This window comes from Urocitellus parryii, chromosome 4 (assembly GCF_045843805.1).
Source record: "Urocitellus parryii isolate mUroPar1 chromosome 4, mUroPar1.hap1, whole genome shotgun sequence".
Classification (NCBI taxonomy): Eukaryota; Metazoa; Chordata; class Mammalia; order Rodentia; family Sciuridae; genus Urocitellus; species Urocitellus parryii.
The window spans coordinates 157,605,411-157,632,072 of record NC_135534.1 but is presented as its reverse complement, the minus strand read 5'-3'; the positions used below and the strand labels follow the sequence as shown (position 1 = coordinate 157,632,072).

The following is a 26,662-nucleotide window of genomic DNA, read 5'->3' as shown; positions in this document are numbered from 1 at the left end:
GTGCCAAACCCTGATGATTTTCTGTTTACATGTTGAGAGCCTGCTCTGGTGGAGATGAACAGTAACTATATAAACAAGGAACATGATTTTGGAAATTATTATGAATGAAATAAATAAGATGATGAGAAACTGTAAGTAAATTGCTGTTCTTAGTAACTTTAATTAGGGTGTTGTCTAGAGACAATATCCTTGAAGAAGTGACTTTTTCATTTGAAGAATGAAAAGGAGTCAGCATGGGAATGGTTGAGAGAAGGAGAAAGAATGAACAGTGCAGAAAGATACAGGATGAATATGGCCTGTTCAAGGAACAGAAAAATCTGTGGCTCATGTGGTTGTCAAGAGGAGGATGAGTGGAGATGTGATTGGATAATTGGATAATGGAAAGGCTGTTTGAGGGCTCCAAAGATTGTGGGAAGGAGTTTGGGTTTACTCTAAGTGCAGTAGAAAGCTCTTAAAGAGGTCTAGAGCAGTGGAATGGCAAGGTGCTTATTAAAAGAAGAGAGAGAAAAAGAATGGAATGGTGGGTCTCATGAATAGGAGTAGGGAGACAGTGACATGATCCTTGTAGGAGTTGTGGTGAATCCCAAACCATAGTGGATAAGGTGCTTGGTTTTGATTTTGCTGCTATGAGGGAGCTATTGTGTATGTGTGAGTTTTTGAGCTAGGTTATGTGTGTTTGTGAGTGTGTGTTGTATGACTGTGAGTCAGTATATGTGGAGTGTGTATGGATTTGTGAGTGGGTATGAGTGTGTGTGTGTGTATTTAGATTTGTCTCTTGTTATAGCTTTTGAACAGGCTAGTGGCATGAAGGAAGGGGCTCTTGTATTGGTACAGATTTAGCTAGAGGAAGGCAAGTGGCAGAAAAAGCTAGGAGGGTAGTTCAAGTAGCTATGAAGTGAAGGCCTAGGTGATGCTATCTTGGCTAGCACAAAAAGAAGACTGCATTGGGAAAGTCCTGTTGTTTATGTGTTGTATTCTATATCCGGAACGAATGAGACTGAGAAATGAAAGATAGCTCCATTAAAGAAGTCACCTTCTCTTCAAAGCAGTCCAGTTTGATTGCAGGCTGAATATTCTACCAGTCTTAATTACAACATATGTACATCACTTAATTCCACTTGTCAGAGATGGATGATTCTACTGCATGCTTTACCCTTCTGCCAAACCCTGCCCCCAAATACATACTCATTTTCTTTTTTTACATTAAAATCCTTAATTCTTGAGAAATTCATTGTGTTTTTTATCTCCCCCCTCCAGGATGTCTTTGAAGATGCCTTGGAAACCATCTCTATGTAAGTAATAATATAATAAAAACTAAGTTATAATTAAAAATTGATGGTTTTCATATGTAAAATGTAAATTTCATTCTCATTTTTTAGAGTAGTGACCAGTGTCGAAAGTCACTACTCTGTAATTAAAAAGAGTTAGGATGTGATTATCCTAAAGAAATAATCTACCTAATGTTATTCTTCTCTTTTAAAAATATATATAAAAATATAAATATAAAAATATATATATACTTATAGATGGACACAATATATTTATAACATCATAAAATAAAATGTTTTCCAACAAATTATTTTATTTATAGCTAACCTTTTTTTTTTTTTTTAATTTTTTTTTTTTAAAGAGAGAGTGAGAGAGGAGAGAAAGAGAGAGAGAGAGAGAGAGAGAGAGAGAATTTTTTTTAATATTTTTATTTTTTAGTTCTCGGCGGACACAACATCTTTGTTGGTATGTGGTGCTGAGGATCGAACCCGGGTCGCACGCACACCAGGCGAGCGCGCTACCGCTTGAGCCACATCCCCAGCCCATATAGCTAACCTTTTTAATACTTGCTCATATTTATTTACATGGTTAACCTCTTATTATATTTGCATTTAGTTTTGTTACAGGCATTTACTCTAAGCCTCTATAATTTTTGTAATAATTTTAAATGACTATGTTAGACATTTAGGTTGTTACTGGGAGTTTACAAACTTAAAATTAAGTAATGAATATTTTCATGCATATAGCTTTATCATATTTTGAATGATTTCCAAAGATCAACATTACAGAAGTAGGATTTTTGGATTAAAGGATACATGTTTATTGCTCTTCATATATTTAAATTTTCCTTTCTATATTTGTTAGCTTAGGCTGCCATACAAAATACCGTAGATTGGGTGGCTTACATAACAAGTTTATTTTCTTAGCTTTTTGGAGGCTGTAATTCTGGGAGTAGGGCATCAGCATGGTTGGGTTCTGGCGAGGATTCTCTTTTTGCTTGCAGATGGCCACCTTCTTTATCTGTATTTTCACATGACAGAGAGAGAGATGGAGCAAGTTCTCTGGTGTCTTTTCTAGTAAGGGCACAACCCCACTATGAGGGCCCCATTCTCATGACTTCATATAATCATAATAATCTACCCAAGGCCCAGTCTTTAAATATGAACATATTGGAGGTTAGGGCTTCAAATGTGAATTTATGGGTAACAGTGTGGGCAGACACATGATTTAGTACTTAGCCCTTTGAAAAAGAATTTTATTTGTTTACAAGGCTACAACACTGTGAAGTGAAATCATTTAAACTGTAGCATTACCATCACTGGATATTATTTGAAAAATAGTTTGCTACTGAAATGATACTGGTTTTAGTGTCTTTGATTTTCCTTATCCTCTTATTCATTGCTTGTTATAGAACACTTACTTTTGTATGACTTTTTATCTTCTAGCCTGTTTAACTTTTCCTTCAACGTTTCTTTTAAGTTCTTTATGGACTTTAGACTATATATGCCCTAATTTTTTGTCATATTTGTTATAGATATTTTTCTCAAAGTGCTATTTTTTTGATATTTATTTTTTAGTTGTAGTTGGACACAATACTTTTATTTTATTTATATGTGGTGCTGAGGATTGAACCTAGGGCCCCGCATGTGGTAGGCAAGCACCCAACTGCTGAGCCACAACTCTAGCCCTCAAAGTGCAATGTTTATCTTAGAATTACAAATTTTATTTTGTCCAAAAATTTTAATGTTTATGTTGTCAAATATTTTTATGATTACAAAAAGTTTCAGTGTGTTTAGGAGTTCAGAAAAAATATTCTGCCTATTTTGGAACAGTTTCAGATTTACAGATTATTGTGAAAATAGTGCAGAGTTCCTGTATGCCCCACACCTAGTTTTCCTTGTTATTAATTTCTTAAATTAGCATGTTACATTTGTTACAATTAATGATCCAGTATGGATACTGTTGTAGTTTGAATCTGGAATGCCCCCCAAAGTCTTCTTCCCCAGTTTGGCACTGTTGGAAGATAGTAGAAAACTTTAAGAGATGGGGCCCAGTGAGAGGTTTTAGGTCACCAGGGATGTGTCCTTGAAAGGGATTAGGGTACCCTGGCTTCTCTTTCTCTGCTTGGCTGCCATGAGCTAAATGGGCTTCCTCTGTTACGTGTTCCTACTGTGATGTGCTGCCTCATCACAGGTCCAAAAGCAGTGGGACCACCTGACCATGAACTTAAACCTCCAGAATTTGAGCCAAAATAACTTTTAACTCTTTTAAAATTGATTTATCTCAGAAACTCATTACAGTAATGGAAAATAAATGAACACAGATACATTATTATTAGGGACAGTCCTTACATTATTCATATTTCTTTGGCTTTCAGCTAGTGTCTCTTTTCTGTCCCAGGATCCTGGCTAGCAAACTACATTATGTTTAGTTATCATGCCCCCTTAGGCTTCTCTTGATTGTTACAGTTTCACAGACTTTCCTTGTTTTTGATGACATTGGCAGTTTTAATTGGCGAGTTATTTTGTAGAATGTTCCTTAATTGAGTTTTTTTTTTCCTTATGGTTTGTTTGAGGTCATGTGTTCTTGGGAGGGAGACCACAGAGGTTAAGGGCCACTCTCAACACATCAAAGGTACATGATATCGGGGCTGGGGATGTGGCTCAGGCGGTAGCGTGCTCGCCTGGCATGCGTGCGGCCCGGGTTCGATCCTCAGCACCACATACCAACAGAGATGTTGTGTCCGCCGAGAACTAAAAAATAAATATTAAAAAAAAAAATTCTCTCTCTCTCTCTCTCCTCTCTCACTCTCTCTTTAAAAAAAAAAAAAAAAAAAAAGGTACATGATATCTGTGAGACTGACCACTGTGATATTAAACTTGATCACCTGGCTTGAGATAGTATTTGCTAGGTTTCTCCACTGTAAATTTACTTTTTTTCCCCTCTATTTTTTCATATTGTGCTCTTTGGAATAAGTTTATTTGTGGTATTATGATGTGTGTGTGTGTGTGTATGTGTATTTGTTTATTTGTTTTTTTGTTCCCCGATCACAACTCTTTCCCCAAGGCTAACCATAGGAACTAAAATTTCTTCTCTTGAAGGCAAGTAATATCCATAGACCTACCCTGTCTGACAATGGATCATTAGATCCCTATTCAGAAGGGATCTTCTCCTATACCTGGGAAGAAGGAATGCTGCTTGGAGAGGCCAAGAAGAATCTGAACAGACAGGGCTTGTTGAGTTTCCGCTACATTGCTACATAGTTGTTTGTGCTTCCATCATGCCTATGCTATGAAATTTCCATAAGAGGCCAAAAGGAATGTTCAAAGAGCTGGATAGTTAAACATGTGGAGGTATCTAGGAGGTTGTTTTATACCCCTTGCCCTGTTCTTTAATTCATCTGTATCCTTGATGATATCCTGTATAATAAACTAGTAATTGTATTTCCCTGAGTTCTGTGAGTAGCTTGAGCACATTAATCACACCTAATAAGGGGATTTTGGGAGCTCCGATTTATAGCTGGTCAATCAGAAGCACAGATATAACAACTTAGGGCTTGCAAATGGCATCTGAAGTGAAGGGAGCCAGGCTTAGAGACTGAGCCCTCAACCTGTGAGATATGAAGCTATCTCAGAAAGAGTGTCAGAATTGAGATAAATTAGAGGACCCTCAACTGTTTTCAGCTGCAGAACTGATTACTTGTTTGCTGTTGGGAAGAAATCCCTGTATCTTTTGGAGTCACAGAGGTTTTTTATGTTGATGGCTATGGTATGAAAGCAGAGGAAAAACAATTTTTCCTGTGCTCATTGTGATGTTTTAAAAAAAATCACTTTTAAGAGTAGTGAGTTATTGCCATACAGAAATCTTATAACATTCAACTGACACTATGGCTCCACTCTGGGTACTGGCAGAAACTGAGCTTGGGCCACAGAAGGAGTCAGCAGTTCAGGTGATGGGAAATGTTTGGGCTGTGGACTGCTGACTAGAATTCATCAGTGAGGTACTGCTGTCCCCAGCAGGAGGCTGGAACACTAGACACAAGCCAGGAAGAGGTCTGGCCTCACAGAGGGAGACGGGCTGTTGCACCTGATGAGACCCAAGGAGCAGCACATATTAGTACTTGTGTATCTTCCAGCATGCACTGGCTGCATTAGGCTGGTAGCAGCTTTACCTTTGGGGTGTATGAGAGGCTCTGAAAGTGATTCCTAATAGTTTTTAAAAATTGGATTATACCAAAAAACAAAAAGGGATCAAAACAAAACTTGAGTTTAAGCCATTTGAAGTTAATTAAAATCCCTATGTCATGCCAGCCCTAAAATTATTAGGCTATTACATATTCCAGCATCATTTTCTAAATCCATGAGGAAAGAAAATTTATGTATGATGCTTCTTTTATAGAATGATAAATATATTAAAATAATAACACTGTTTTGGGCTTCCTAGTCTGTTCCTTTGATTTGTATGTCTGTGTTTGCACAATAATTGCTCTTTTGTTCAGCTGTTTTAGATGTTTGAATACTAGTATGACTGATTCTTAGGAAAACAGCGTCCAAAAGGGATCCTTGTGATGGAGTTGTTTTTGTTTCATATCTATCAGATGCCTCTTCATGTGCTTTTCACATGAGGAAATCAGCAAGTCTGTGTGCCTTGACTTGGTTTTTTAAAAATTTTAAATTTGTTTTTATTATACATGACAGTAGAATACAGTTATGCACTTTGATATATCATACATAGATTGGATATAATTTCTCATTTTTCTGAGTGTACATGTTGCAGAATCATATTGGTCATGTGGTCACATACATACATACAATAAAAATGTCTGTTTCATTCTACTATCTTTCCTGTCCCCACATCCTCTCTCCTCCCTCCCATTACTTCCCTCTATCTAATCTAAGGTAAGGCTATTCTTTCCTAGTGCGCGTGTCCGGGCCCCCTCCTCCCCATGGCCCCCCCACCCTCACTCCCGTGGGGGCCCCACCTCCTTATTGTGAATTAGCATCTGCATATTAGAGAAAACATTTGGCCTTTGGTTTGGGGAGATTGGCTTATTTTACTTAGCATGATATTCTCCAACTTCAACCATTTACTGGCAAATGCCATAATTTCACTCTTTAAAGCTGAGTAATATCCCATTGGCTTCTTTTATTGTGAACCATATTATAGTTTTTCTCATCCTGAAAACAATAGTTCTTTAACATTTCTTCACTATCTAATTATCTAACATTTTCCCTTCATTGCCTCTTTGCCTCTCTTTCGATGTATTTAACTGCCGCTGTCAGTATTTTCTTTCTTTTTCCTACTTTTAACTTCCCTGTCCTGCTCAGCTTAATAAATCCAAAGGCTTGCTGTGTTAGTTGACATTCTATCACTTTAGCAAAATACTTGACATTATTAACTATAAAGAGAAAAGCTTTATTTCTGGTTCATAGTTCTAGAGGTTCCAGTTCCAGTTCATGATTTAGTGGCCTCATTGCTTTGGGCCTGTGGTGAGGCAGCACATCATAGTAGGAGCACATGATGGAGCAAAACCACTTTCCATTTTGCCAGGAAGCAAAAGGGAGGAAGGGGCTGGTGTCTCACTGTCCCCTGTAGGGCTTGCCCCTGGTGACCTAAGTTCCTTCCTCTAGGCCTCACTTCTTAAAGGTTCTACCACTTCCTAAAAGTTTTTCCATCTCCTAATAGCATTAGCTTGGGGACTAAGCTTTTTACCACATGGACATTTGGGGGACAGTCAAGATCCAAATTATAGAATTTACCCATTCTAGAATTTTCTTTGCTTTTTTAGATTTCAGTGTGCATTATTTCTTATGTCCTCTAAGATTGTTTCTGAAACACTTTTATGTTCTCTTTTAATGTTGTGGAAATGTCCCCATACAGACTTCTTTCACCTTGGTCATAGCAGTACAGTATAGTAACACTTCACCTGATAGAGAACCTCAGCTTTGTGAATTAGAGCCTGGGTCACAAGAGTCAAGCATTGCTGTTCCTGCTCTAAAAATTTTGCACTTTACTTCTATTATAGATTTGTACTGGAGTTTCTTTACAATTGATTTTGATCTGATTCTAATAAACTTTGCTTTTTAGTCTCTTGAGTAATTTTACCATATAGAGTTCAGGGAGGTGGTGTGTGTGTGTGTGTGTGTGTGTGTGTGTGTGTGTGTGTTAGTGTGTGTGTTAGGGGGATTGGGTTTAGAAGTCAGTTTTTTTTTTGGGGGGGGGTGGGTTGGAGTATGGGGATTGAACTCAGGGGCACTTGACCACTGAGCCACATCCCCAGCCCTATTTTGTATTTTATTTAGAGACAGGGTCTCACTGAGTTGCTAAGTGCCTCGTCATTGCTGAGGCTGGCTTTGAACTTGTGATCCTCCTGCCTCAGCCTCCTGAATAGCTGGGATTATAGGTATGCGCCACCGCGCCTGGCTTAGAAGTCAGGTTGTTGTTAATAGCAAAACTGGTAGTGAAAGAGGAAAGTAACTATTCCACAAAACCATAGTTTCAAAGCACAGCAATGTAGTTTCACTTTGTTTACATGTACATGCCTACATGAGCTCTAGTCCCAGCCTGCCTGTTGCTGACTAGAAGGCCTGGACCAGTTTTTCTGAGCCCATTTCCTCATCCTCTCATAAATTTATTGGGTGGATTATATGAAGTTTAATTTGAGTAAATATAAAGCACATCTATTGTCCCCTTCATGTTAGTCTAGGTTCTCCAGAAAAAAATAGGACCAAAAGCTCTATATGAAGAAATTTACCATAAGGATTGGCTCATGTGATTATGGAGGCTGACAAGTCCCAAGATTTACAGTTGGCAAGCTGGACACCAAGGGAAGCAAGAAATAAAGGGAAAGAAGTCTGTATGGGGACATTTCCACAACATTAAAAGAGAACATAACAATGTTTCAGAAACAGTCTTAGAGGACATAAGAAACAATGCACACAGAAATCTAAGAAAGCAAGGTCTTTAGGTGTAATACAAGTCTGTATTGAAGAAGATATGATGGTGTGAGTTCTAAAATGTGTCAGAGTCCAAAAACACAGGAAGACAGATGTTCTGGCTAAAAGAGAGAGGGAAAAGCCTCCTGGAAGGATCCTTTTATTTCTCCAATAGACAATGGTGATGCTTTCACTTGGGTGTCCTCCATCACTGAAACTTTTTGAGATTAAAAATGTTGCAGAAATAATTTGATAGTGTTTTTTTTTTTTAAATTTGAATATTTGTTTCTTCTGATTGTAATTGCATGTTAGTTGTAAAAAGTTTTTAAGTCTCTTTTTTTTATGTGAACTTTCAGTTAATCCTAATTTCAAAGTTTGTCAATATTTCTCTCCTGTTCCTCTTAGATTTATAGTGCTAAACATTCCCTTTGTGACCCAGTGGCTGTTAAATTCAGTAGATTTTTTTCCTGATGCTGAATGAACCACACATTTTGGTTTTGTGTTCTCAGTGCAGATAGAAATACTTAAGCAAGCTAGGGTGTTCTTGCCAAGCTGATGATTAATTTCTCTTAAATTCCTAATGAACAGATTCATGCAAACAGATGAAGGGGACCTTAAATTGTTTTCACAAAGGAGATTCCTTTCTATTTTTTCTTTTTTGCCTAATGGATTTACCACTTAGACATAGATTTTCCTACTTCCAGGTCTTTAGGATAACAACTCAGTTCCCAAGTATCTTGGGAAATTGCTAGTTTTACAAACTGGTAGATCACACTAAATTCTCTGTCACTTAGAACTTGAGGAAAAATTAGAGATTAAAAACAAAAGTGGCACATTGACCATATCCTTTTGCAAAATTAAAATTGTTTATGAATAGTATGACCTGATTGGCATGAGGAGGTGACTCCCTAGGGAAGGACTATAAATTTGCCCAATCTCATGATATTTAGAAATATGCTGTATGTAACTTGCAGGTCTAGATTGCTTCCTGATTTAACATCTCCTGCTGGCATTGGCTTCTTAATGCTCTGCCTGGTATTCTCCTTTCTCAGTGTTTGTGCCCAATTACTGCATCTGACAACATAGAGGTGGGTGTAATAAAGTCTGTTAATAAATCCACTGACATGGCACATGAAGAATAAATAAAAATAAATAAAAAAAGCAGTTTTGAAGACAGTGGCCAGAGGATAGGGCAATGGGTATGGAGTTCCTGTAGGTCATGGATGCAGGTCACAGAAGATTCCTGTCCTTATACATGGGGAAGGGACTAGCCACTTGAAACTGTCATGACTTGTTGGTTTTTTTTTGCTTTTGTTGATGCCTTATGTTTATACATAATAGTTGGGTTCATTTTGACATAATCGTACATGTATAGGGTTTATTCCATTTCAGTCCCCCGTGCCCCTGCTTTCTTGCCCTTCTCCTTCCCCCTCTTCCCCTTTCTTTACTAATTTTCCTTTTACTCATTTATTTATTTATTGGTGCTTTATTAGGTATATATAAAGGCAGCATTCACTGTGTTTTATATATATGTACAAAGGGTAATTTTGTCACATCCATTCTGCCTTTCCTCCCCTTTTCTGTCCCTCCTCTCTCCCTCTCAGTCTCCTTCTTCTGCTCTACTGATCTTCCCTATACCTTCATGATATCCAACGCCCCTTGGTGGTGTTTTTGATGAACCTCTTTCATGAAAACTACAGTGGGCAATGGGACAGAACTCTAACACTGGGAGGTACTAGTTAATCAAGATTTTCTTCTCATGGTAGTTTAGTGAAGTCTGGGGAGACAGAGCAAACTTAGTTTAAAGACTGTGAGAACAGATGCAGGTTTAATATGTTCTCAGCAGTGGTCTCTCATATTCCATTGCATCTTATTAAAGTTTTGGATTTATTTTTAGTAGAAATTTGTAGGTGTTTAATGGACCCAAGACAATATGAAAACAATGGTGATGAATGTGTGTATGTGCAAGAACTGCTGTGAATTTTTATTTACCTGTAGAAGGCGAATAGGCAGACATTTTTAGCCAGGTAATTTGATGCTTATAACGAAAATAAAAATATTTTGTAATATAGCATTTCTCATGGACTTTTTACTTCTTCATACCTTCTCTTTTGAACCATATGTTGTAGACTAGAATAAGATAAGTCCTTTGGGGCTATATTTTTTTCTCGTTAGATTAGATTAGTTGATGATGATGCCATAGTTTTTTCTGTTTTAAGGTAAATTAAGGATGAATATTGCTGAATGATAACTGGAAAAGCATCTAATTGGTATTTTTCTTCATCCTGCTTAAATTATAAATGGTAACAGTAGACAGAGTTGTATTTATTTTCATTTTTGTCTGCTCTTTTTTTGGGGGAGGGGGTGTTGGTGGTGCTGGGGATTGAATCCAGGGTCTTGTGCATGCGAGGCAGGCACTCTACCAACTGAGCTACATCCCCAGCCCTGTCCTTTTTGGGTTACAATTAGACAGGGGCATTTTTCCTTTCCTTAACTTTATTTTCATAACCAGGCTGACAGTTATTTTATTGGCTGTAAGATACTATTGATATTGTTATATATCACTAAGAAAAGAAAAAATACAATGAGGGATTTTACAGGAGAATTTATATAAGGAAAAGGAGAAAACAAAAAACAAACCTGTTATACAGAAGGAAAAGTAAGAAAATGCCTCTATTTCATCCTTGGTAATGAGTAGAGAGGAAAAATACCTCTCATGATATTCTCCATGCAGAAAAATTTCTAAAACAGCCTTATTGTGATATTCCTTTATATTCCATGAACATCCCTATTTTAGGTATATAATTTTTATGAATTTTTGTATATTTAAAGAATTATACCACCTTCACTGCAGTGTAATTTAAAAATATTTTTATTACCCTAAAAAGAAACCTGTACCCCTTTTCAAACATTCCTCATTCCCACCCCAGACCAAGGCTGCCACTTACCTAATTTTGGTTGGTAGATTTGTCTCTGTAGACATTTCATGTAAATAAAATCATCTAATATGTGTTCTTTTCTTTCTGGCTTTTAAAGTTGCAATATGTATTGGTACTTCATTCCTTCTTATGACTGAATAATATTCATTTGTATCCATAGACCATATTTCGTTTATTCATTCATAAGCTGGTGAATATTTGGTTGCTTCATTTTTGGTTACTGTGAATAATGCTGCTATGAATAATTATATGTAGGCTTTGTGTGAATTCATGTAGTAAGTTCTCTGTCATTATATACTTAGAAGTGGAATTGATGGATCATAAGCTGATTTGGGGTCTGGATAAAAGTTATTCTAGTGATCCCTATGACTCCAAGTAGGTAATTTAATTTTAAATGGATTAGGTTGGTGGTGCCCTCATGTGATTGGCAGAAACAAATTACCCCCCCCCCCCCATCCCAAAGAACTTAACTTTGCTCTAGGGTGATCAAGTTGTCAGTTTAACCCACATCTTGTTTTCATCGATATTTCAGAATGAAAAATTATGTATCATAGAGTCATAAGGTCACTGACATGTAGTAAACAGAAATAAAAGTTCTCTAAAAAGCCAATAGTGAACTGCACCCCATGCCTTTACCGTGTATTTGTTACTACTTGGATTGTTTCTTTGTGTATTTTCGTTTGTACTATTAGGTCTGCTATTAATGTCTGGTATTGTGTTTGTTTGGACCTTCCCAGTGTTTAGTTCTTTATGTGAGGCTTTGTGTGTGCATTATTTTAAGTTAAGATTTGGATCTTGTAAATGTTCCCTTTCACTGTGAGGAGTGACAGGATTTCATAGCTCCAAGAAAAGCTCCTTTTGGTCCAATCCTCTCTTGTAACAAGGAGACCCAATGGAGAAGGAAGAATGGTCACTGTCAGGGTATTGTTGGTAGCAAAATGACCTGTGAACTCCCCTAAGTAAGGCCTTTGCCTTTGTGGCTGCCTTTCTGCAGATTCAGGAGCTTATCTGACTCCCTGGACCTGGAATAGTAATGCCCTGATTTGTGTCTTAAAGCCAGAAGGATTCTGCGTTTAGCACTAAATTCTTTCCTTCCCTTATTAAATAACTCTCTGGATAGAGATACTGCTCCATGATCTTCTATCTTAGGGCTATTTTGTTAGCTGTAATGGGAAAAAAACGCCACACATTACTTATTTGATCACCCATTTGAATGTCACTATCATCTTAATTTGTATGTTCCAAATAGACTCTTGGTATCTGCCCCCTCCTCTATTAGATACCTTTTCCTCTTCTAGTCTTCTTTTCTTTTTCTGTAAATTTCTCCACCCATAATACTCAAAACAGATAATGCTCAAAACAGATACCTAGGAGACATTTTCAGTCTCTTCTGTTTCCTTTAACTTCCATATTACCAGGTCTGATGTTTTCTATGCCCCAAATTACATTTTCCAACTGTTATTTTCTCTCTCTCTACCCTATTACATTAGCTTAAGTTGACTATCACATTTTTCCTGGGCTATTTTAGGAGCTGGCTAATGGCTAATATATTTTCCTGCTTTCTTTGCTCTCTGTTCTGCCTTTCCAACCGCATCTTACTCATATTTTACACAGCAGCTAAAGTTATCTTGTTTTTAACAAGAATTTTTTAACACAAACAATTAAAAAGTAAAAAGGATAGTAAACGGAACCCTTATATACTCATCCCTCAGCTCTAACAGCTGTCAACTCAAGGTCAATGTTATTTCATCAATAATCCACCCCCAGATTATTTGAAATCCTAGACATGACAGTTTTTTCCTATCTCCAAATATTTTAGTATGTGCTTCCTAAAAACAAAGGTGTTCTTTCACATAATTATCAGGAAAATTAACATTGATATTGAATTATTATCTAACCTACATGTGCCTTTATGGTATCATTTTTTCTGTATTTTATAAAAGACAATGTCTCTTTTTTGGGGGCTGGGAAAGTGCTTGGAGTTAGAACACTCATAGTATGCGTGAGGCCCTGGGTTTAATTCCCCAGCACCAAAAATAAAAGGTCTTTTTTAAAAAAAGTCACAATACAAGACAGTTACCATACCTACAGAGTAACAGTATTCATCAGATAGCCTTGTCAGTGCTCAGATTTCCACACTATCTGATGATTTGTTTATTTGTTTGTTTGTTTGGTACCAGGGATTGAACTCAGGGGCACTCGACCACTGAGCTATAGCCCTAGCCCAATTTTGTATTTTATTTAGAGACAGGGTCTTACTTAGCGCCTTGATATTGCTGAGGCTGGCTTTGAATTCGAGATCCTCCTGTCTCAGCCTCCCCAGCTGCTGGAATCACAGGTGTGTATCACCCTGCCCGGCATGATTTATTTCTTAACAGTATGTTTGAATTAAGACAGATTGAGCCTTTTAGAAAATGGAAAGATGTCATTACCTTGCTTAAAAATCTCCATGAGTTTGCATTTCTCTCAAGATGAAGATCCCAGTCTATCTTAGCTGTTAAGGCTTGAGGTGATCAGGTTCCCCCAACTGCTTTCACCTCATCTAGGGCAACTCTTACCCTCACTCTCTACCCTCCAGTCCTATACACCTTATTCAGAATTTTTGATTGCATGAGCCATTGTTGCTCTAGGTTTGAGCATGAGGGTTTCTCAGACTGCTGTGTGCTTCCTGCCACAAGAACTTTTTATGGCCATCTGCAGCATTTAGCTGGCATGTTCACTCACCTTCTTAATGACTGCACCCAAGTAGGTTAGTTACTCTTTCCCCATTTTTCTTTCTTGGCATCTTATTTCTCTCCCTTCATTTCTCAAAAAATGACTGTTCTATAGGATCTGTGTTCCATAGGGATGGGTCTGGTCTGCTTTACTCAACATGGTGTACTCTGTGTGTAAGTAAACCATTCATGGCACATAGTAGGTACTCAGTATATATTTGTTAGATTAATTAATTTGTTAAATTAATACACTATCTTAATTTGTTTGGGCTGCTGTTACAAGTTCTTGGATTTGGGAGTCCATAAACAACAGAAATGTGTTTTTCACAGTTCTGAAGGCTGGAAATTCCAAGATCAAGGGGCCAGCAGGTTCAGTGTCTGTTGAGGGCCTGTTCATCACAGATGGTGTTTTATATGTGTCCTCAATGGTGGAGAGGGGGATAAAAAAAAGCAAGCCTCTTAAAAAAATTATATATATATATATATATATATATATATATATATATATATATATTTAGTTGATGGACACAATACCTTTATTTTATTTATTTATTTTTATGTGGTGCTAAGGATTGAACCCAGCACCTCACACGTGCGATGCAAGCGCTCTACCACTGAGCCACAGCTCTGGCCCAAAAGCAAGCCCTTTTTTAAGGGCACTTATCCTATTCATAAGAGTGAAGTCGTCATGACCTGATTGCCTCCCATGGTTCTGCCTTTTACACAGTCACCTTGGGAGTTAAGTTTAAATGTATTAATTTTAGAGGAATGCAGATATTCAAACAGTAACATGTACTATTCAGAAAATATAGATATTCAAAGTAGAATGCAAGGATTTCAGTGCATTAAAAATATCAGCCATCACCAAGTTACGGCCTCAAGTGGATGGCACAATGGTCAGTGAGGTGGTGGTTTAAAAGGGGAGTAAAAAGGTCTTTTTGGATGTATGCATTTTAAATAATGATCCATGGCTGGCTGTGTTCATCAACTCAGATGCATACAAAACTCAGTATTGTCCAATTGTTTGGGAAAAGAAGCACTATCCTGAACTGGTAGTATCTCTTTGGCATTTTTCAATTGGGGGCTGACTCAGTTTTTGTTTGAAGCTTATGTAAATGAGCTGTCAGAATTCTAAGCAATACAGTGAGCTCATTTCCTTTTGTTAACTTTGTACCATCTTTTATCTGCCCTTTTTTTCTGACACATTCATACTCCTTTTATCTACCTTTTGATAAAAATAGCAACTTAAAATGACTAATAAAACATCCAAAAGCACATAGTTGGGAATTTTGTCTTTTGAAATGTGCCAGATTTCCCTACTGTTTTGAAAATTAATCTCAATTTCCCCTTCTCCCTTCTCTCTCCATTTTGATTCTCATTATTTTTGTAGAACTACATGAATAGAACTCCTTAAAGGCATAGCAATACTTGGTTTAGGTACATTTTTGTATGAGGTATAGTTTAGTATCATGTATTTGTACATTTGATAAATGGTCTGAAGACTTACATAGCCACTAATAAATTGGAAGGACTCTGCAATTACTTAAAACTGAAGAGGGATTTGAGGATTTACATATAATTTTCATTACAATAAAGTAATTTCAGTGTACTTTATTTCATTTTTTTGTGGGGGTACCAGAGATTGAATTCAGGGTGCTCAACCACTGAGCCACTTCCCAACCCCTATTTTGTATTTTATTTAGAGATGGAGTCTCACTGAATTGCAGTCTCACTGAATTGCTTATCACCTTGCTTTTGCTGAGTGTGGCTTTGAACTTGTGATCCTCCTGCCTCAACCTCCTGAGCTGCTGGGTGCACCACTGTGCCCAAGGTCATTTATTTTATTTTTATTGTCTAGAAAGAAAATATTCAAGGCAGCATTTTTTTTTGTTCTTGTAACATAAGAGCAGAGTGTTATAATTACAAATAGAAATACAAATGTAGCTCTGATGAATTAGCCTTTTCAGAGATAAGGGAATCGTTTTCTTCTCCCTTATAGGCAACTCAGTTGTAAGCTTTTGGTTTTACTTATTTTGGAAGTTATTAAGGTTTTTTGCAACTTTAGCTTTATGCAATTAAAAAAAGTGTGTGTGTATATAAAGTTCTGCATGTCAAATCTCCCATTGATTTAAGAGATTATTTGCCATTTAAAAATTTTGGACCCAGTCAGGCACAGTGGTTCTCATATGTAATTCCAGCTACTCAGGAGGCTGAGGCAGGGTTCACATGTTTAAGTATAGCCTCGGCAACTTAACAAGACCCTGTTTTAAAATAATAGAATAAAAGAACTGGGGATGTAGCTCAGTGTAAAGTACCCTGGGTTTAATTCCTGCCAAATAAAGGGGGCCAATTTAAAATAAATTATACTCATAATGTACATTTTTCTTTGATTAAAATAATCCTGTGTAATCATTACAAGAAAATTAATTCCATGATTGGTTGTTTAAAGCATATGTGTTCTAAAAGAGCATTCTTATTCTTTTAGTACAATTCAGTAATTGAAATAGTGTCAGGATGCTTTTCCAGGCAATTCCATATGAGTGAACATTGTTTTGTAACACATGTCTTTAATCTATGAAATAATTTATTGGAAAGCATTTTGTAAAACGGCAACATGCAAGTGGGCATGGTAGTGCATGCTTGCAATCACAGTGACTGAGGAGGCTGAGGCAGGAATATTGTTAAGTTCATGGTCAGCATTGTCCCAAAATTAAAAAAAAGGGCTGGGGATCTCAGTGTGTTTGTATTTGTATGTGTGTGTGTATGATGCTTGCACAAGGACACACATACATTTAGTATATTTGGGATTGGGTATTTCAGTGTGTGGGATTAAAAAGCATTTATTATTATTATTATTAAAATTTTTTTAAGTTGTAGATGAGCACAATACCTTTATTTTATGTATTTATTTTTATGTGTTGCTGAGGATTGAACCCAGTGCCTCACACTTGCTAGGCAAGTGCTCTATCGCTGGTCTACAACCCCAGCTCCGCATTTATTATTTTTAAAAAGCCCCTTCTATAACTTTTTTTGTATTATCAGAATTTTTATGGGATACATTTTATTTTGTTTTATTTTTTGGGGCACAAGGGATTGAACTCGGGGGCACTTGACCACTGAGCCACATGCCAGCCCCATTTTGTATTTTATTTAGAAACAGGGTCTCACTGAATTGCTTATTGCTTTGCTTTTTGCTGAGGCTGGCTTTGAACTCATGATCCTCCTCTCTCCGACTCTGGAACCACTGGGACTACAGGTGTGTGCCACCCTGCCCAGCTGGCTGTGTCACTTCTTAGACTGTCCTTGTTTTGATGACCTGTACAGAATTGAACAGTGCTACTAGTCAAACATCTTATAGGATGCTTTTCTGTTGAAATTTGTCTTGTGGGCTGGAGATGTGGCTCAGCGGTAGCGCGCTTGCCTGGCATGCGTGCGGCCCGGGTTCGATCCCCAGCACCACATACCAACAAAGATGTTGTGTCCGCTGAGAACTAAAAAAAAAAAATATTAAAAATTCTCTCTCTCTCTCTCTCTCTCTCTCTCTCTCTCTCTCTCCTCTCTCACTCTCTCTTTAAAAAAAAAAAAAAAGAAATTTGTCTTGTGTTTTTCTTATGGTGTTATGGTTTGGATGTGAGGTATCCCCCAAAATTTCACGTGTGATACGATGCAGGAAGGTTCAGAGGAGAAATGATTGTATTCTGAGAATATTAACCCAATCAGCAAATTAATCCCCTGATAGGGATTAACTGAGTGGTAATTGAAGTGGTAGAGTGTGACTGGAGGAGGTGGGAATTTGGGGCATGGCTTTGGGTATATATTTGTATCTGCCAAGTGGAGAGCTTTCTCTCTGCTCTCTGATCACCATGTGAACTGCTTCCCTCTGCCATACTCTTCCTCCATGATGTTCAGCCTCACCTTGAACCCCAAGGAATGGACCTGGCTGTCTGTGAACTGAGACCTCCTAAACTGTAAGCCTCCAAATAAACTTTTCCTCCTCTGCTGTGCTGGTTGGGTCTGTTAGTCACAGTAGTGAAAAAGCTGACTAAAACATGGTTAGACTTGGTTATGTATAGGTTATTTTGGAAGGAAGAGCAGAGAGGTAAATTGCCATTTTCATTATAACCTATCAAAAATATATACTGTTGGGCTGGGGATATAGCTGAGCTGGTAGAGTGCTTGCCTCACATGTACAAGGCCCTGGGTTCAATCCCCCAGCAGCTCGTGTGTGTGTGTGTGTGTGTGTGTGTGTGTGTGTGTGTATACATATACATACATATATATAACAATGTCAACATGATTTACATTGTTGTTGTTGCCCTTGATTATATGGCTGAGGTACTGTGTGTGTGTGTGTGTGACCTCTTTCCACTGTAAAGTCATTCTGTTGCAGTCTTTGGAAGGAAGACACTATGTGCAACCCACTCTTTTTTTTTTTGGAAGTGCTGGGGATCAAACCCAGGGCCTTGCACATGGTAGTTAAGCCCTGTATCACTTAATCTACTCTTAAAGAGTTCGGGGAGTTGTGCTCCTTTTCTTTTAGGGCAGGGTATCTATGTAAACTATTTGGACATTTTTTTCCTCTTAGTTTACATCAAAATATAAGAAAAACAAATCCACATCAAGTTGTCATGTCTCTTTCAACATTCTCAAAGGAGTCTTTTTAGCTTTCATGGGATTCTGAGCATGTCTCACTTAAATTGGAGATGCTTAGAAACCTGTGGTAACTGATCAGTTAGGAGATATCTGAAGTTATGTGGGTGGCCTACCTTTTGTAATTTCTTTCTTATTTCCTTTTGGTACTTGAGATTGCAACCAAGGGCACTCACCACTGAACAAAAATCTAGTTCTTTTTTTTTTTTTTTTTTTTTGTACTGGGGAATGAACTCAGGGGCATTCAACCCACTGAGCCACATCCCTAGCTCTATTTTGTATTTTATTTAGAGACAGGGTCTCACTGACTTGCTTAGTACCTCATGATTGCTGAGGTTGGCTTTGAACTCGCCATCTTCCTATCTCAGCTTCCTGAGCTGTTGCGATTACAGGCTTGCTCCACTGTACCCAGCTTATACCCAGTCCTTTTTATGTTTTATTTTGAGACAGGGTCTCACTAAGTTGCCCAAGCTGGCCTCAAAATTTACAATTCTCCTGCCTTAGCCTCTGGAGTTGCTGGGATTGCTGATGTGTGCCACCTTGTTCAGCCCTTTTTTAATTTCTTAAAGCTTGAGTTTTAATTGATTAAATGCATAAGATCTATATAAGTTAGATCAGTTATCCTCTTACATATTGCATATTATTCCAAAAATATAGTTGGAAACTAGTCATAATTTTTTTTTTGATGAAAAGGAATATTAGATGAGAGATATTTATATTGGTGGAAAAATGAAGGTCTGTTGTACTCTGTACTTATAATTTTTCATTGGGGCTTGCTATTCTCTTTTCCTCCCTTGAGAAACTCCAGCCATCACAAGACCAGGCCACTTGCATATTTCTGACATGTCTGTAGTATTCTTTTGTTGTACAATACTACCACATTTGCTCACATTTGGTGAATATCTGGCTTCCCTACTGGACCTACAGTTTCAGGGGAACAGGAATCATGTGTGTTCTGTTCATTCTCTATCCCCTCTGCCCATCATATAGTAGGCACAAAAATAGATATTGACTGTTATTGGGTATTCTAACCTTTTTGAGCTCTTATAGAAATATAGGTGGTTAACAGTAAGTCACATATGTGGGCAAATCATCATCATTCGTGGTGAAAAGATTAGTATATACATGTAAAGCAGTAGTATTTAAGAAAAAAATGCATCTAGTTGTCAAGTCATCTTAATATATGAAAGAAGACTAGAAGTAAGTTTTTACAAAATATTAAACAGCTCTAGATTATGATCTTATAACTGATTTAAATTTCTTCTTTGTTTTATAATTTATTCCAAGGAGTTTATTTTTATTTTTATTTTTTTTTTAAGAGAGAGTGAGAGAGGAGAGAGAGAGAGAGAGAGAATTTTAAATATTTATTCTTTAGTTTTTCGGCGGACACAACATCTTTGTTTGTATGTGGTGCTGAGGATCGAACCCGGGCCGCACGCATACCAGGCGAGCGCGCTACCGCTTGAGCCACATCCCCAGCCCCCAAGGAGTTTATTATTTACAATCTGGAGATATCAGAATACATTACCTAGTATAACTTAAATAATCGAGTCCCATTGGAAAAATGGTTCACTCCTATTATGTGCAAAAGCCCTTGAGGTAAGACAGAAAACCTGCCAAATCACTGACAGTCTCATTCCCCAGTAAAGCTTTTAGCTACTCAAACAAAAAAGGTATAGCTGAACTTTGGAATTTTGCTCATTTTAGAATCTTTGAATTATTCTCTAAGTCTAATTTTAAAAAATTTCATCAAAGCCATTTCAAATATTATTCACCAAATGTCAATTTAAAAGTGACATTGATGTGACTATAACATTATATTACATTGATATGACTGTAACATTATTCACTTCACTAATTTAACCTGTTAGACTAAAAACTCCAGAGAAATTGGTTTTCCTCTATTTAGTATTTAAAAAGTCCATGGGATTTAAAAATCTAAGTCTTGGAGCAATAGCCTATTCTTATATTTTCCTTAAAACAATTCATTTTATCCTTGAGATGGGAGATGAATCCCTAGATTAAGTTCCAATAGTTTTTATAAATCCAGACCATTTATATTTTTCTTGCTTATTTCTCTAGTATAATTAAACAGTGATGGATTAAAACTAGGTTGCAGCAGAGATTGGGGGGGAAAAAAATCTCCCGGCATCCCTTCCTGCAGAAGCATCGCTAGAGCAATGAGTGTAGCTGCCACTTTAACTGACATGTCTTAAATTCTGCCCTGCAAAGCCCTGGGATGCTGTCAGTCGCCTCGGCAACTTCTTTGCTTTGCCTGATAATTGAGAGTCAATTGGAGCCAAAAGAATAGAACAAATTGAAGACTTTTGTTGGCTCTTAAATTGAGGATTGTCTCTTTTTTTCTATTGGCTTTTAAAAAAAATCTCGTAGAAGAGAGGGAAAGACATTTTCATAGTGGAGCTGTATTCATTTCTCCAAAGTTACAGCTGCTTTAAATCTGTGAGTATCTTGTATGTATTTAGCAGTTTCTAGAGGTATTATTACAAGGTTCTCTTTAAATCTGTAAGAATTTAAGGAAGCTGTGTAAAAATTTTAAACCAGAGTTAGATTTTATCGGAGGGCTGCATGTTTTGTAAGATAATATTGTCTTCATTAAAAGACGCATGTCAAGCTTGCTAGGGCTCCCCTGCTGTCCTCTCGCCCCCTTTTAACTTCCTAAGGACAAGAGTTGCAATAGGAGAAAATAGGCGTCTGGCTGCTGCAGAGGCTCTGGTCTTCCTGGGATGCCATGGCTGGTTTATCGCTGCTGCAAGGTGTACATAGTGGGGGTTGCTGAGTCTCCTGCTGCAGAACAATGGCAGGATGATAATGCTTCACTTTGTATTTACTGTGTTTGTCTTCTGCTGGCTTCATTATGGGTTTTGTTTTGTCTTGTCACATTAATTAAAATATTAAAGATTAGTAAAGTGGTATGTCCTCAGAAATAGTGTGTTGATCGTCCTAGACCTTCACTTATGACTGTGCTATATTGACTTAAGCCTGTCTCTTTGTCACAGATTATAGTAAACACAAGCTCCCTCAAAGTAACCCTCACATGATTGTCCTTTTCTAATTGTGCATTGAAATCAGTGCTGGTTTTTTTGTGACGCAGACCCTGAAGTCTAAACATCTGTCCTTAGTCATCATGTCCCACTTTCCTACTTTGGAATTCACTGGAGGCTACAACTGTATCATTGCTGAATTATGTGCAGAGTGAATGAATTGGGCATTTTGTAAAGATAAGAGGCTAATTTCTGATTCCCACCATAACCCCCATATATTCTTGATTTGTCTTTGTTAAATGAAAGTCTTATTATTTTAGTGAACTGGTTCATTCAGTTGGCTACTGATCTCATTCCTTTATCTTAAAACCACATTATCTAAAGTGATTTTTTAAAAGCCGATATGTTCAGAGATTAGTAGTTGGAATACTTTTCAACATCCTTTGGTAACAGTCATTTTTATGGATGCAGAATATGTTTGGCTTAGACTAACATAGTATATGAGCTTTTTGGGTGCCAGGATTTTAGTTGACTTCCTGCAGCATAAAATAAGTAAAGGATTTTAAAAAAGAAATTTGCTCCACCACCCAGAGATCAAACATCTGTTGTTTTTATTTTTAAACATTTTGTCAGACCTAAATGCAGCAACTTCAAATTTAATTAGGAAGGGTTGCTAAAACTAGGAAATTCTGCCTTGTTTAGACTTGAAAAAAACTTAAATTCATTCAGTTATCATTTGTTCATTCAATAAATGTTTGTATTTGTTGCAAAGCTCTTACCGAACTCTGGGGAGATGATGCTAAACAAAATATTTTATTTGGTCTTATGGAGTAGATATTTTTAGCAAGTGAGGGAGACATTTAAAAATTAATTACAAATTAATTTTTATTGCAATTGTAGTAATATTTTCAGCTATTGAAGTATAGGTACTTTGTAGCCAAACAAATATAGGCCATATAAGTGCTTGCAACTAATTCTGCCCCAGATCTGAAGCCACAGATCCTTAGAGTGTTTGAACTGGAAAGAGATGTTAGAAATAATTTAATAAGTTCAACAAGCATGTGATAGGCACTATATTAAGTGCTGGATTTAGATAAGAATTAAGCAATGAACCTTGCTTTGTAGGAGCTCACAGTCTAGTGGGAAAGGAAGGGAATTGGTTTTGTCATATATTCTGGGTCATCATTTTCCTTAGTGGAAAAGAAATGAACTACATCTTTTTAAAAATTTGTTCTGTATCAGTCCAAGTACTTTTGTTAATCTGTTTGTTGTTTTCTCAAGTTTGTAACAACAACAGTCTTGCCACTCTGGATTTTTAGATGAAGAAAAGGAGTGCACAAAGGTTAAATCCATTGCCCAAGGTCATTCAGAGTGTTGACCATGACCTGTCATGCTCAAAGTTGGTAAAACTGTGCTCCTTGAAGCTTTGTGTTATCTTTCTTAACCCTAGGTTGATGGGGGGGGGGAGCTCCCTCATTTTCTTCTTTTTGAAACCTTAGTACACTTCTGGGTATAATGTATCATGTAAAATAAAGATGCTTAGTTTTTTTGGCCCTATGCCCAGACATCTTCCTAACATTTTGCACTTGCTTTCCACTTGTTAACACCACATTTACACAGAAGTCTTTGGCTCATTTTAGAAAGAGTAGGCCTGCATATATGGGAAGATTATGCTTTAGTGTCAGGTCAGTTAAGAAATATGGAAAAAGGACTTCCTAAAACAGGGATGCTAATGGGAAGAATCAAGGATTTCTTGAATTTTGGGTTTAGATTGCTGCCCATCAGCATCAGCAATTCCTTACAGAATTGGTTGCTTAAAGTTGCAAAGGTCTTGCCTCTTCAGTATAAGTTAGGATTCTTTCGGATTTGACAATTGGTAAGGGTAGAGAGTAACTTTTCAGATTAGAGATATTCTAGCCAAAGATCTCCCTTGACCTCCCAAGGCCATCTCTCCATTTCTGAAAGGCTGTTAGAAAATTCTTCCTTAACCAAAATATAATTTACCTCTTGGCAGCCCCTAACCCACTAATTCCAGGATAAAATAATTCTGGTATTTTTACAAAGTAGTCTTTCAGATATGTGAGATGCTCACCCCAGCGTCCCAAGTGTACTTTTGCAGTTCTATGTTCTGTCTCAGTCCTATCACTTGTTTCTCATGTGATGTATTTCAGATTTCTCACTATTCTAACTTCTTTGCATTTGACCTGTGATAGTTTCTAGATGGTGAATACTAGAACCTGACATCGTCTGGGGTATATTCTGGGTCAGCTGAGAATGCAAATGGGTTATTTCTTCCCATGACTCAGTATACTATGTCTGTGCTACTTATCAATAGCTGTTTAACAAACCATTGTGAAATTTAGTGGGTTTAAAACAATAATAACAATCATCTATTTGCCTATGAGCCTACATTTTCAGTAGATTGCAGAAGGAAAGGCTCATCTTGGCCCACTTGGAATCACCAGAGGTGGTTCAGCTAGAACTGAAGGATCCGTTTTCTTGATGTCTTGCCTGGCCAGCCAGTTAGTGCTGGTTGTTGGTTGGGAACTTAGTACAGCTGTTGGCTAGAGGCTTTGTTCTTCTTCATGTGGTTGCTTGAGCTTCCTCAAAGCATGGCAATTAAGTTCCAAGTTTTAATATTCCAAATAATGGGAAGTAGAAATTACTAGTTTTAAAGATCTGAGTCCCCAAATGAACACATTATTGTATTGGTTAAGTAGTCACTGAGACCACCTAATTTAGGGGAAGAGCCATGGACCCCACTTCTTGACAGGAAAAATTTATGGCTATCTCTAATCTGTCACATTTCCCAAATTATAAGTCCCCTTCCAGATATGTTATACATCTTAAGTGTCTCAACTAAAACCCTAATAGTCATATTTGAATCCTTGCTAAGGTGGGTTCCTCATCTGGTACTTGACAATTCATATTTGACTTGTTAGCAGTTTTAAAAAAAATTTGTTCTAATTAGTTATACATGACAGTGCAATGCATTTTGACACATTGTAACAAATGGTTGTTAGTTTTGTTCTTCCTTCTGGCATTGCTCTTTTTACACTTATTTGGATCTTGACTGTGGTGTCTCTCATATGAATTGTCCCTTCTTTATGTTATCCACATATATAGTGAGAATATTTACTGTGTTCTCACTGAAGACATGATCAACATGTTGGACAGCACAAGTCTGTGGACACTGGAGACCCCTTAAATCATTAACCAGAATATCTTGTGATACCGATGACTTAATTGGTACGAAGTGATTTAATAGTGCCCTTCTATCACATTATCTGACTTAGCCCTAGAGAGGTAGGTGCTTAAATTGAGGAAGACCAAATGGTAACATGAGTTTGATGGGAATTTCTTATATGGTTTACTTTTCTTTTGATATTCCATCACAGATGTGGAAAGCCTTTGGGACCTATTCAAGTGGTATGAATGGATTTCTTTGGTGATCATTTTAGAACAGTGGATTATAGAATATCTGATTATAGATAATGTCTTATTACAGGTGACTGCATTTTAGAAAACAGGGAATTATGGAATCAAGAGTTGAATTTCTCTTGTGGTTTGGGATGAAGTCATTATCTTCTTAGCTAGTAGGCGTGGTAGAATTTGAGCCTTTCCATGATCCAGGAAACCAGGACCTAATCTAGAGCATAATTTGACATCCTGCCTCCTTAATTTTACCTTAGGTTTTTGTTTTGTTTTGTTTTATTTTAAGGCATTAGCATCCTGTATAACAAAACCATTTTGTGTGCCTGCGTCATACCACAGATTAAATAAATATAGCCTATCAACTGAAAATAGCCATACATTGAAAGGAGATTGAACTCTGGAGCTTAATTACTTGAGTATTTATATGCTTCTCCTTCTGTTTCATTTGTTTCTCCTAATGGATGTTTGTAGGGAAAGCCCTTGTATTTACTGAAAGCTGCTTGTTTGTGACTGGAAGTATCTGTGTGATAGTTTTTACAGGGTATTTTCTGTGACTTACACATATGACATAAAATATAGGATAGACTGTTTAGTTCAAAGGTTCTAATAAAATCAACAAAAAGTTATTCATTTATCAAACACTGAGCATCTGTGAAATAAGATCATTTCTATCCTTAAGAAGTTCATAGGCTATTTATCACAACTAAAATAGACCCATATGATGGGCACTGCATAATCTCAACTACTCAGGAGGCTGAGGCAGGAAGAATGTGAGTTTGAGGCCATCCTGGGCAATTTAGTGAGACCCTGTCTCTAAGTAAAAAAATAAGGACTGGAAATGTAGCTCAGAGGTGGAGCACTCCTGGGATCAATCTGTAATACTGCACATGTGTGTGTGTGTGCATACACACACAAACACACACACACACACACACACACACACACGATCAGTAATCATATTGTGATGCGTTATAAACTCCTACCACAAGAACCCAGAGGGGAGCTGGGCACAGTAGCGTAGTCTGTAATCCCAATGGCTTGGGAGACTGAAGCAGGAGGATTACAAGTTCAAAGCCAGCCTCAGTAATTGTGAGGCACTAAGTAACTCAGTGAGATTCTGTCTCTAAGGATGTGGCTCAGTGGTTGAATTCTCCTGAGTTCAATCCCTGGTACCAAAAAGAAAATAAAAAATAAAAAATAAAAATAAAAAGGAACCTAGAGGGGAAACATACTATCTATTCTGACATAGTAACTTTTGGGCAGTCCTTATGTTTTCTTTCCCTCATAGATCATGAGGTAAATTAAAGGAAAACTTGCTTTTCCCATTTAAAATTTTTTTTCTTGTTTAGGTTGTGATTTTTTTTTTTTTTTTTTTTTTTTTAATGATGAACAGCTTCTTCCCATTCATTGAAAACCTGCAGTTGCTCTCTTCTTCCTACTTGGAGGGACATGATGAAATTGGCAAAATGCTGCGTTAGTAACTTCATCCTTTGACTGCTGGAACCATTAAGCAGACTGCTGAGCATCAGGAATATTATGGTCTGTCAGTGGGAAGTTCTTGGCTCTCATCACCTATCTCTACTAATAACATCTCCACCACTTATGTTCCCTTATATTTATGTGATGTTTCAGATTAAAAAGTGATTTTCCAAGGGGCTGGGGTTGTGGCTCAGAGGTAGAGCACAACTTCTGAGTTCGATCCTCAGCACCACATAAGA

At 37.3% G+C, this 26,662-nt stretch overlaps 1 protein-coding gene across 1 annotated transcript in view; it reads left to right on the top strand.

Annotated features, from left to right (window-relative positions):
* Ttc39b (tetratricopeptide repeat domain 39B) overlaps positions 1-26,662 on the top strand; it is a 121,663-nt gene that overhangs the window by 34,742 nt on the left and 60,259 nt on the right. The window contains exon 2 of the mRNA XM_026398588.2: positions 1,258-1,292. Coding sequence (XP_026254373.2) covers positions 1,258-1,292 — 35 coding nt within the window. The remainder of the gene's footprint in view (positions 1-1,257; positions 1,293-26,662) is intronic.